The sequence below is a fragment of the Charadrius vociferus genome, unplaced genomic scaffold (assembly GCF_000708025.1).
Source record: "Charadrius vociferus isolate BGI_N301 unplaced genomic scaffold, ASM70802v2 scaffold379, whole genome shotgun sequence".
In the NCBI taxonomy this organism is placed as follows: Eukaryota; Metazoa; Chordata; class Aves; order Charadriiformes; family Charadriidae; genus Charadrius; species Charadrius vociferus.
Genome location: NW_009649938.1, coordinates 579508 through 592111, shown reverse-complemented (window position 1 = coordinate 592111; position 12604 = coordinate 579508). Strand labels below are relative to the sequence as shown.

Sequence of the window (12604 nt, the reverse complement as noted above, 5' to 3'; positions counted from 1 at the left end):
GCCTAATTGGTCAAGACTGTGACATACGAAGTAAGGCTACATGGGCTAAATATTTACTGTATGTAGTTCAGCTTCTTCTGGAGGAATCTCAGACTTCTTTCCCATAAAACCCTTATGAAAAAAGACTCCATAAATAGGTGGTGAACAGCTCATGTTACAAGCTGTGGTTTATTGGTTTTGGTTTGGTTTGTTTTTTTTTAAGTGGGAGAAACAATGGAGAAATGACTGGGAATGGGAACCTTACAAACATAACTGTGCGTGTCAAACACTTTCTGAAGTGCCTGCAACAGTAATATATCCTTGTATCTATCATTGTCATTTATTTATTATGCATCTTGTGAATTTCAGTCTGAATCCAAGCTTTTCAATGGCTCTGAGAAGGACATCTCTTTATCTTCAAGCAAACTTACAAAAAAAGAATCTCTCAAGGTGAATTAATTTCCAAGTAACTCCTCATGGACTAGAAGTGCATTCACATAGTTTTACTGTATTCTCTAATGAGAAGACAAAAATACCAAGTAATGATGAGACCTATGGAATATTTAAGTATTGTAAGAAGTTGTGGTGTTGATTCTCTTCAAATCTTATTGTACTGTTACTTAGGCATGGGCTTCTATAATTCAGTCTTTAAGATGGCACAAGATTATAGGACAACTCAGAAGATTATAGGATAATTCAAGTTGGCAGGGACCTCAGGACACAATGATTAATTGAATTATCAAAGTTACAATTTGCATGCAGTACCTGTGGTTTTTCTACTGCCTTCTTCCCCCTGTGCTGTAACAAGACCAAACTTCACTGTTTGGCAGATATCATGTCAGCAGAAACATTAAATTATTTGCCTATAAAAGAGGGAGATACATAGCTGCAAATTTCTGCTGGGGAGCAAAAACAATTGGTGGGTAAAGACTACTGATCATATAATGTACCTGTAAATCTGAATCTAGCCCAAATTTGGTTTTGTACTTTATAACAGGAAAGGAAGGGGGGGGCGGGTGCATTGGTTTGGTTGGCTTTCCGCCTGTGATTCTAACAAGAGTTTCAAAGTCTTCAGTCTTAAAAGCAAAATACAGTAGTATCTGAAATTGGTTATATTGTAGCTGCTTTTGAAATAATTGCATGAAATAATTGTTCACACCTTGAAGTCAAATGCTGTGTTTTAAAGCTATTTCTCTGTATCTGTATAGCAAACTGAATTTAGCATGTTTTTCCTCAGCTTGTATTGACAGATGTCTTTTTGTGCTCTGATTACTGACTTATGGCTATGGCATTGTAAATATTTTTATTATTATTTACAGGTTCAAAAGAAAAATTACAGAGAAGAAAAGAAGAGAGCTACAAAAGAATTACTTAGCACTATCACAGACCCATCAGTTATTGTTATGGCTGACTGGTTGAAGGTCAGAATCCAAGTGTGAAACCCGAGTTGAAGATGTAGCAGCTGCTTGCTGCTTTCTGACTGAAATAGAAAAGTCTCAATCTTTTACTTGTTGTTAATGTTTTTCTACAAGCACAGCAGCTACTAATTGTGTCCCAGTGTCTCTGTGCTCAAATCCAAGGGGAGTAATAGAGGAACTTAGCTTCCACTTACTGTAGTCACCATACTCACGTGCATCTTGTGTGTATAGCCATTAACTTCAGAAGATTTGGCTTTATGATTCTTATTTTGTCCTTTCTACTTTACACTTTGAATTGAAGCTCTGTTAGATCCGTAACAATAGTGAAAATGGTCAGTCATATTAGATATTTGAATACTGATTTCTTTGTGTATTTCTGGTAATTTTCCTTTCCTCTCTTAAGAATTAACTGTCCTCTAATACTGGTATAAAAAGGTGAGGAATTAATTTCTCAAAGATAGCAGTCAGTGTCATCAACAGTAGTGCAGTTTATATATTTGTATATAATTACTTAAATTTGTAAATAAATTCCTTGGAAATTGTACAAGAAAAAAGATCTGTTACCCGTTTTTATAGTTAGCTCCGAACAATAGCTTGTCTGGAAAAAGTTTCTCCAGTTTTTGCAGAAATCAATGTAGGCAGGCTAAAACATTGTTCAGAGGTCGAGTTTGTATTCAGTCCAACAGACACAGAAGTAATTAAAATCCAGAGCTGACAGAATTGATGCAAGCAGTCTGATCAGATGTGCAAATTCAGGGACTTGAAAGAATCTTATATTTCACATATAGGTTAAAGGTAACAGCTGTTATAAGGTGTTTTATCTAAGAAATTCAAATATGTCTGAGTTATTTTGTGAATATCCTATTTTTCCTATCAGATGTCTGTCCTGTTTTCAGAGGACCTCTGTTACCAAAGATTATCCTGTCTTCATGCTAGTGATAAAATATGTTCCAGATAGGAAAAGTCATGAAGGTTTCAGAGGAATTGTCATACTTGTCGTATCTGGATGTGTGTATACCCCTTTGTAGAATAAGTATTCATCAAAAAAGAATAGAAGAGTGAGCATTGAAATTGTACTTTTGTATTGTCTTTGATAAGCTTTTGATAGACCTGATAAACTTTGCTTGAAATGAAATAATAATTTCAATTTTCATTTTGTTAAGGGAGATGGTTTTGGTGTTGGCTTCACCGAGATATAACTGTAACTATTTATCTTCTAGATTCGTGGTACCTTGAAAAGCTGGACCAAACTGTGGTGTGTACTGAAACCAGGAGTGTTGCTTGTTTACAAAACCCCCAAAAACGGCCAGTGGGTAGGAACAGTGCTCCTGAACGCTTGTGAACTCATTGAGAGGCCTTCTAAAAAAGATGGCTTTTGTTTCAAACTTTTCCATCCTTTGGAGCAGTCCATATGGGCTATAAAGGTTAGTGGTAGCATATATGGTTCCTAACGGATGACTAGCATTAGCCAGCTACAAGTAAAGACGACCTTAATGAAAAGCTGAACTGCATTTTCTGTTATAACTTTAATGGTTTGTTTATTCTGAATATAAGCCTTCATCATCTAGTCCTCTTCATCACAAAAAGTATTTGATTTATGCTGCTCTGTATACTTAAATAGCTTCAGAAGTGTGGTGTGCAGAGGGATGCCATTAGAGAGGTTAATGCCATCACTGGCAATCATGTGAGCAGAAGGAATCAGTGTATAACGTTGTATTTTACATCAATCGAATCTGAGAAATTAAGGAAGGAAGTGATTTGCCAAAATGAAAGAGTTGAGATCTGTTACAAACATTTCTTGGCTTCCAACCCTATATTCATGTAATAAAATGTCAGCCTAGTTCAATTTGCTTGTAAGAGTAGAAATTCAAATTACTTCCCTGTGCAATAATAGCTTATATTGCAACTTGTTAGCCAGTTGTGTTCCTTTTTGGCTACAATTTGGAAGATAAATGTTTTCCTTCAGTTCTGGTGTCTGTTTGCTTTGTCATACATGGCATAATATTGTGAGTAGCTCTTATCTGTGAGTGTTTAAAAGCACAGTGTGTTCTGCACAGCAAAGGTTTATTTCAATTTCTGTTAAGAATCTTTAATGTTTACTATTACTCATGGTTTAGTAAATAAACTATTGTAGTCCTTGTTTTGTGTTTGCCTATGGAGAGGGGGTGAGGAAGCACAGCATAAGTGAACATATTTACCTCTTGAAATGATATCTTGCTTTAGGCGAAATTACTGTACAATATTAGGACCCTTGTCATAATAAATTATTTATGCCCTCTGTAACATACGTCTTAGGATAGCTACGAATTGTGAGATTGTATCTTTTGAATTTTAAATTGATATAGATGTACTGTCACATCTGTAGAACGTGCTGCATTGATTTTGTCTTCCTTATCTCAGACTGGGGAGTCAGTCAGCTAGTATAATTCCTGATGTTTGTGGTCTTCCTGGATTGTTATCATTATCAATGTTATCTAAATTTACCAAGCTTAGATCAAATCTTTTGTAGTTGCTTTTGAATGATTTTATTTTAATATTGCTTAGGAGGACTTTTCACTAATTAGTGATGATCTCACATTTGCAGAACACAAACTTCATATCCTTTTTCAAAGCTATAGGGTTTGGTGTTAATGTGCTTTAATTATTTATGATCATGTATACATACATTGCAAAGTGGTGGCCTGTCTACAGAAGATCACAAATCAGTCTTATATTTCTTTATTGCTTGGCAATGAGAAATGGATTTGTTTGTTTTTTTAACTAGATATTTAGAATTTAGAGGACATACCCCACCAGATTTTTACTTTTTTAAGGTAGGTCAAATTTTGAACCTGAACAAGTTGATATTGTCCATTCTAAATGTGCTGAGAGCTGGAGTGGCGTTTGTTCATTTTGGTATGGCTATTTGCAGTTGAGAATTACTGGATTTAATTAGATGAAAGGCCTTTAAGTTTGAAACCTTTTTCTGCCTTGTTTACCTAGTCAATTCTAATGTCCTAGTTACAGATTTATTATCACGAGGCAGACTTTCATAAGCGTAATAGCAATTCACTGATTTACAGAGTAGATTTACCAGAATGAACCTGAAGTCTAAGGCAAAATGATCCTTGTTTGCAGTCAGTGCAGGAAGATGACATTGCAAGAAACGTTTACACAGGTATAAGTACTGCAGGAGGTTTTCTCACTTGAACACACTTCCCATAGTGTGTCCGTCTGGCAGACTGCAAATTCTCTTCTGCAGTAGTTTGTGGCCAGTCACTTCACATGCTCCCTTAAGCCTGTTGCTGTGGTCTTTGATGTTCCTCCTGCACTCTGAGGTAGCTGTTCTGTCTTCCTCATGTGCCTGGTCCTGATACCATTTCAGTTTTCTAAAATTAACAACTAGAAAAGTTACTGCAAATAATTTTTCATAAGCAAATTTAGTCAAGTGTGACTGCTTATCGATTTTTATTGCTTTCTCTGAATGTTCATGACATTTGAGTTTTATTGGCATGAATATTCCATAGGAAGTAAACTTCAAATTTTTTTTAGTCTAGTGGTATTTTTAACTTGCCCATTACCTTGTATTGGAGGAGTTGTACCATCATTCTGTCAGGAACAGAGACAGTTCAAGTAACATCATCTTACAAATGGAAACTAATGTCTCTTTTGTACAGAATGCTAACTTACTGAAAATTGATTTTGAAACCATAATGGGTGATATCAAAGAAAAATCTCCAGTGCTTTTGGAACAGTAATCAATTAGAGGAAATCAAGATCCACAAGCAGTTATTCCAAAATAAATCAACCTACTTAAGTGTTCACTGCAAATTATTCATTCAGTTTTAATCAATGTGTTGTCAAAGCACCTAGGGGAGTATTGCTTTCTTGCATTTAAAAAAAACCCACCAAAACCCAATACCAAAACCACACTATCTCTAAATTATAGCTGTTTCGTACAGAGTGTAAGTAGTGTAACCTGCAAGCCCACAGTATAACCCTCAAGGGGAGATCTGGTGGGCAGAGGTCTGCCCTTAGTCCATGTCCTGTGACCTGAGAGTTTCGAGGACTTGTGATGGCCGGGGCCTTTGCACAGCACTGGTGCACCCAAGGTGCCACGGTCCCATCTGTGCAGCATCCCAGCACCTCTACCCGCCTGCCTGGTGCGGTGCTGTGCCACCATGCTCTTCCCTCCCCAGAGGCCCGGTGAGAGTGAGACCTCTTCCCTGCCTGCCCGCCCACGGGGTGAGGAGCGCTTGTGCATAGGGTTGTCCCTCCTGTTCTCCTTACCCACTAACTCCTAATCCCCGCGATGCCGCTTCACCAAAGAGTTTTCATAGGTGCACCCTTCTGCTTGCTCGGAGGGGGACTGAGGTTTGGAATCTTGTTTCTAACACCCAAGTTGCTGTTACTCCATACTGACTATTCGGGAGTTTCTGAACATCATTTACACCAGCACTAGCTTGCCTGTATTGATATTTCAGTGCCACCAAGACTCCTCGTTACCTGCCTCTCACCCTCAGAAACGTTCTGGCTGTTTCATTTGCTTGCTTCTAAAATATTTGCCTTTATCTGCTTTTGCTCAAAACTTCTGCTGGCTTTCCAGTTCCCTCTTCTAAGCCTTGTACTGGCCTTTTCATTAGGCTTCTCTGGGGGAAATCAGTCAAGGTCAAAATGTGTTAACTCATCAGTTAGGCAGGCTTAACCCAGCTTTCAACGATAGCTTCAAGTATGTTTAACACAGCCCTCTTTGCCTAACTGTTGTCTTAAAGTTACCATAGGTAACTTTTTTGGAAGGGGCTTTAAAATGGTTGTTTAGCATTTTATTCCAAAATGAAGCTTGACAGAAATGGAAAGGTCTTTTGGATTTTTTTAATTTTTTTTTTTAATTTGAAATGTGGAGAACTTCATAGTGAAAATTAAACTTTGGCATTTGACATCATCTGTGTGTCTTTTGGTTGAACATAATGTCATGGTGTCCTGCTGATACCCTTTATAGAGATACTTAAGCATCTAAATGTCTTTTATGGACCTGGGCATCATCTTGGATTTTTTCTTATTTAAATGCCAAGCCTATAGTTAGGCACCTAAATATTTTGTGGAATTGACTACTGGTTAAGTAGAGAGATTGAAGGGGAAGGAGTGAGGGAGAAAGGGTGAGGGGGTTTCTATAGCAGTACATTGTGTTTGGGTGGGAGGAGTTATTTCCATTTTATTTAAATATTGAGTGATTCATCTGTTTTCTGAAGACAGGCAAAAATCATGCAGTTCTGGAGCATAGGATGGTGCTGAGACACCAAACACAATGTCATGAAAAATAAGCATAAAGTGGATCACTTAAGAGCGCCTCCTGTTCTCTGCAAGGGTTTGGCTTGCCCTCATGTTTCTCTCTGCTATGAATGCTACCATTGAGAGAAACCTTTGCTCTTATCAAGAACAAATGGGAGTGGAGGAGAAGAGCCAGTTTCTGTACAAATGTGGGGTCTTCTAGGCAGCGTTTGTTGTAAATCAACTCTCTTAAACCACCCCACAGACATGTCTTTTGTTTTGCTTTCTTTCAATCTTACCTCTTCAGCTGAAATCCTGAGCTGAAGAGGAATAGCCTGCCCCGTGTGATCTCTCCACACCCATTTGCAGCAAAACTGGAACAGTGAGGGTGACTCCCCTGTGGTGTTCGTTTTGATGCTTTTGTCATCTTGCTATAATTAGCATCAGCAGAGCATTTCCATGTTACTATGCCAAGTCTGATTTACAAAAAAAAAAAAAAAAAAAAAACACACACCAAAAATTATTTGAATCCCAAAGACCATTCTTTTTAAAGTGGGGTTGAATTGGGAGATATACTTAGAATGAAGTCTTTGAAGAAGAAATCCAGTAAAAGAGGGCTGTCCATCTTTCCATTCATGTCTTCATTAGATGTTGCTGAGTGACAGTAAATAGCTCTGCAGTGTGTCAGCTTGTTATTACATTGAATGATGAACTGTAAAACTGAATTAAAATATCTGATGCTGTTGCTTGTTTTGTGTATTTCAAGGGTCCCAAAGGTGAAGCAGTTGGTTCTATAACTCAGCCGTTGCCCAGCAGTTATTTGATCATCAGAGCTGCTTCAGAATCAGATGGTAAATAGATATTTCGGTGTTTTTCTGCAGTGACAGCATACCCCTGCAGACTTTAAAAATAGGCCTCTATTTGCCTTCTGTATTGAAAAATGGATTAGGTACATGGAAATAAAGAAATTTGCTTAGCTACTTTTTGCCAAAAAAAGAAATAATAGAATATCTGCTGGTTTATATTGGAATGGCATTTATACATTGTCATTATGGCTCCTTTTCCACATCGTTATTGTATTACATGAGCACATTTTGCCAACTGATGCAGCTACTTAGTCTTCAAAACTAAAGCAGGGCTGCAGGCAATTTTGGACGAATTCAACAGTCAGGGCCTGGATGGAACCATACTTGCATTAAAGAAGAAATGCTGGAATGTGCTCCAACAGAATCGTGATTTACCTTGCTTATCCTACCCTGAAGCATCCCTTGTGCCAGAGCTGGGTAGTTGCGAGTTGGTTTTATATTCCCACCAGATTATAAAATTCAGTGCGTGTAATGTGGAACAATTCTGAAGTGTGTCTTCAAAAGAAATGTAAGCAGACCCAAAAGAATTGTGAAATAAGGAAATGGAAGTGTTATTGTTCAGTTAAATCCTTAATATTTAGTCTAATAAATAATAAATTTGTCTTTAGGCAGGTGTTGGATGGATGCTTTGGAGCTGGCACTGAAATGTTCAAGTCTGCTTAAACGTACAATGATTAGAGAAGGTAAAGAACATGATTTGAACTCTTCAGCAGACAGTACTCACGTCTCTCTCTATGGTCTGCTTCGTGCTAACAACTTGCACAGTGGAGAAAACTTACCGTAAGTGATTTAATTCCTAAACTCTGATTGTCCTTTTGGCAGGACCTTGTAGTGATAACTTCTCCACAGGGAGACTCTCTTTCTAAGGCTGCAGTTCTTTTTGCTCCTGAATTCTCTTTATGTGCCTTATTTGCACCGTGTTTTATATTGTATGTAGATAAAATGAAAAAAATCTTTTTCTTTTCAAGCAAAGTATGTACAGAAGAAAGTTTGGCCCACAGAACTTAAACTTACTGATGTGATACCCAACTTTAAGTACTCAGTTAAACTTTTAAAATTTTTTTTTTTTTTTGTATCTTGAAGTTGGTCTCTCTTGTTAGCTTCACCTGAAAATAAGTTTATTACATGTGACAAAGTTGGTGGATGTGAATGCAAGTTGCTGTTCTTTTGTTAAAGAAATGAATAATCCTATCGTTATTTAAATGGTTTCAGCATGTCTCAGCTTTGAACCATCAGATGGATGAATAATGATTCAGTCACCCTATTATATTAAATTAAATGCACAAAAGTTGAAATTATCTGGTATCACCTGTTATTTAATGTCTGAGTGCCCTTGAGTACCTCCCTGTTTATTTCAATAAATACCTTCAGCCAGATTTTTGGGAGCATAAACTTTTATGGAAATACATTATTAAACAAGCATGAAGATGAATGGTGTTTTCTAACACTTCAGTTGTGGTACCAAAGTGCATTAGAAAATATAAAAGATTTAGTCCTTTATTTGAAAGAATTTTGTCTGAAGTATGTGCTATGCACAATTTCTCTCAGTAATCTTCCACCAATTCAGTGTACTTAAGGTGGATGCAAATTTATTTCAAATATTCCCTCCCACCCATGAAGATTTAGCTGCCCATCTGTCTTTTCTGAGTGCACAGGAATTTTGTACTGCTGTTAAGAGTACGCTCCTGTATTTCAGACAGAAGACCTGGACTGGGAGAAATGCACTTTTTTCTGGCGTAGATAGTCTGAGAAAAGCACAGACAAGGCATATTATTGCCCCTGGCCCAGATTCACGGCCCTATCCAGATGACCAAGCAGGCTCTGCTCCAGCTTTGCTCCTTCCATTATCTCATGGAAACAATAAAACTGCTGTGTACAATTCAGCTGGAGATCTGTACTCATGAGTAGTAGTTTAATATCAGCAGCTGGCCCAGATTACAATCATAGCAATTAGCTACAACTGTTAAGTCTAATTAAGACTAATGGTTTAATTAAGTAGATCTTTGGATGTAGCATATTCTAAGAGTATTCAGTGTGTTTAACTACCGAAGCAACAAAACCTGCAGGCCTAGTTTTAATGGGGTTGGCAGGAGAGACTGAAGAAAGGTGGAAGCAATTTTAGCTTCAACTGAACGCTAGCTTTTTAAAGTACATTAATAGCAAGAGGAGGTCCAAGGAAAACATTGGACCGATACTTGTTGAAGATGGTCACCTGAAAAATAGGGATGAAGATAAAGGGGAGGTATTCAATGCTTTTTTTTTTGCATCAGTTTTTAATAAATACTGGTAGACCTTGGGTTGCAATGGTCCTTCTGAGTTGGAGGATCATGAGTGCAGAAGCAGTGTCTTTCCATTTGTGGACACTGAAATTGTAAGAGATCAGTTGTATCAGCTGAATGTTCATAAGTCCATGAGGCCTGATGGGATTCATCCCAGAGTATGGAAGGAGCTAGTGGATGTTACAGCAGGACCCATCTTGATCATCTACCAAAGGTCTGGGGAGGTCCCTGCTGACTGGAAGCTAGCCAACATTATTCCAATTTACAAGAAGGGTGTGAGGGAAGAGCCAGGAAACTACAGACCTGTTAGTCTCACCTCACTACCTCGAAAAGTTATGGAGAAGATCATACTGGTACTATTGAAAGACGTTTAAAGAACCAATGCAATCATTGGGCACAGTCAACATGGGTCCACAAAGGGAAAGTCCAGTTTAACTAATTTGATATGGTTCTACAATATTGTGACCTGCCTAGTGGATGAAGGGAAGGTGGTGGATATCATTTTTTTCTGGATTTTAGTAAGGCTTTTGATACTGTCTGTCACAGCATTCTTCCAGACAAGTTTTCCAGCTTTGAGATGAGCAGGTTCACAATGTCCTGGGTGAAGAACTGGCTGAAGGGCAGGGCTCAAAGTGCTGTACTGAATGGGGCTACATCTGACCAGTCACCAGCAGTGTTCCTCAGGGCTCAATGCTAGGGCCTGTTCAATATTTTTATCAATGACCTGGAGGCAGGAGTTGAGTGCACCATTAGCAAGTTTGCTGATGATATCAAACTGGGAGGTGCTGTTGACTCTCTCAAGGGGCGAAAAGCAGTGCAGAGGGATGTAGATAAATTTGAGCATTGGGCAATGAAATTTAACAAGAACAAATGCCGGCTTCTGCACCCGGGACAGAGTAACACCAGCCACAAGTATAACTTGGGAGAGGAGGGGTTGGAGAGCAGCCCTGCAGAAAGGGGTCTGGGGGCGCTGGTTGACAGTAGACGCAATATGCGGTGTGCCTTTGTAGTCAAGAGAGTAAACCACATCCTGGGGTGCATCAAACACAGTCTAACCAGCCAGTCAAAAGAGGTGATTATCCCACTGTATTTAGTGTTGGTGTGGCCTCACCTTGAGTACTGTGTGCCGTTCTGGGCCTCACAATTTAAGAAGGATGTGAAGGTCCTATGAGGAGCGGCTAAGGACTTCGGGCTTGTCTAGTTTGGAGATAAGGAGGCTGAGGGGCAACCTTATTTCTCTCTACAGCTTCCAGAGGAGGGGAAGTGGAGAGGGAGGTGCTGAGCTCTTCTCCTGGGATCCAGTGAAAAGACGTGTGGGAATGGTTCAAAGCTGCACCAGGGGAGGTTTAGGGAAGCATTTCTTTACCACGAGGATGGTGAAACACTGGCACAGGCTTCCTAGAGAGGTGGTTGATGCCTCAAGCCTGTCGGCCTTTAAGAGACATTTGGACAAAGTCCTTAATAACATGCTTTAACTGTTGGTCAGCCCTGAGGTGGTCAGGCAGTTGGACCAGAAGACTATTATAGGTCCCTTCCAGTGGAACTATTTTCAACTCGGTGCGTTTGACGGTTCAGTGAGATGAGTACAGCCTATATGTTTCCAGTGAAGCTAGTTTAACTTTGCTGCCAGATCAGGCTTGATATTGGCAATTTTAGTGTGTGTTTTATTAAGGTCCCAGTTTGGAAAAATGAAGTTATTATGTGAAGCTGAAGATTCATTTAGCCTTTATATTTTCTAGGTTAAATGACAGTGAAATTGAAAGGCATCACTTTAAAGATCAAGATATGTACTCTGACAAATCTGATAAGGAAAATGACCATGACCACGAGGAATCTGATAATGATGGATTGGGGAAAAGTGAAGAAAGCGATAGCGACACATCAGAGCGACAGGATGATTCTTACGTCGATCCAGAACCAATTGATATCAAGGAAACTACTTACTTAGAACAGAGTCACGAAGAACTTGGGGAGGTAAAAGTGCTGTTGAAGTAATAAGCAAGTAGCTTCTCCAAATAGAAAGCTGATATTTTAGAGGTCAGACTACACTTGAAACCTGATTTGCAGGATTAGCTTTCATATTTTCAGCAGTAATGGCGGGGAAAGTTCTGTTCACCCATGTTCTTCTCTGCTTCGCCACTCTTATGCTTGTGTCAGAGATTTTAACAGAGATAATGAGATTATCTGGAATATTGCTCAGACAGAAGGTGCTCAGTTTGAAAGGTCCACCTGAAGCAGAAGTTGACCATGTTTCCCCTTTCTTCTCAAGTGCTAACTATGAGATTTTTTTTTTCATACCTATAGAACATAAATACTTTGTGCTTTATTGCTTTCTAGTATTGTTTCTAGAAGAAGCAGTAGTTTAGGAAAAGTTGAGGAGTTTGACAATAAATTCTTGAGTATGAGTTTTAGAACTGTTCTGGAAAGAGGGGTGCTTTTCCTACAACCTTTGCTTTTCATTTCAGAAGCTGTAAGGAAGAATTATCTCTACTCTCCTTGGACGGAGAGGAGCATATTGGAGTGTGGCTGCTGGTTTTGCTTACTTACCCCTAAGCAGTAGTTTTCTTTAAGGAAAACCACTGATATTGTTGACTGGTCAAGGCAGCGAAAAACATAAATGTGTCAGCTTTCATGGTGGGGAAAAGTTGGTAGGATGAAGAGCCTTTTGCTATGTAAGTCCTGCACGTGATAACACAGGGTGGTGTACTTGATGCCTAGGAAAGGACTAAGGGAGGATTTTTGAACAACGTGCTACCTCAAATTTTTCTGGTTTAGGGCTGATGAAAACAAATGCAGTTTTTAATGCTGAATAGTA

The 12604-nt window shown here is 38.8% G+C and overlaps 1 protein-coding gene across 1 annotated transcript in view; it reads left to right on the top strand.

Annotated features, from left to right (window-relative positions):
* The window catches only part of OSBPL8 (oxysterol binding protein-like 8), a 53512-nt gene that overhangs the window by 29208 nt on the left and 11700 nt on the right, over nt 1-12604 (top strand). The window contains exons 4-9 of the mRNA XM_009891414.1: nt 349-429; nt 1299-1400; nt 2618-2821; nt 7411-7495; nt 8119-8290; nt 11529-11763. Coding sequence (XP_009889716.1) covers nt 349-429; nt 1299-1400; nt 2618-2821; nt 7411-7495; nt 8119-8290; nt 11529-11763 — 879 coding nt within the window. The remainder of the gene's footprint in view (nt 1-348; nt 430-1298; nt 1401-2617; nt 2822-7410; nt 7496-8118; nt 8291-11528; nt 11764-12604) is intronic.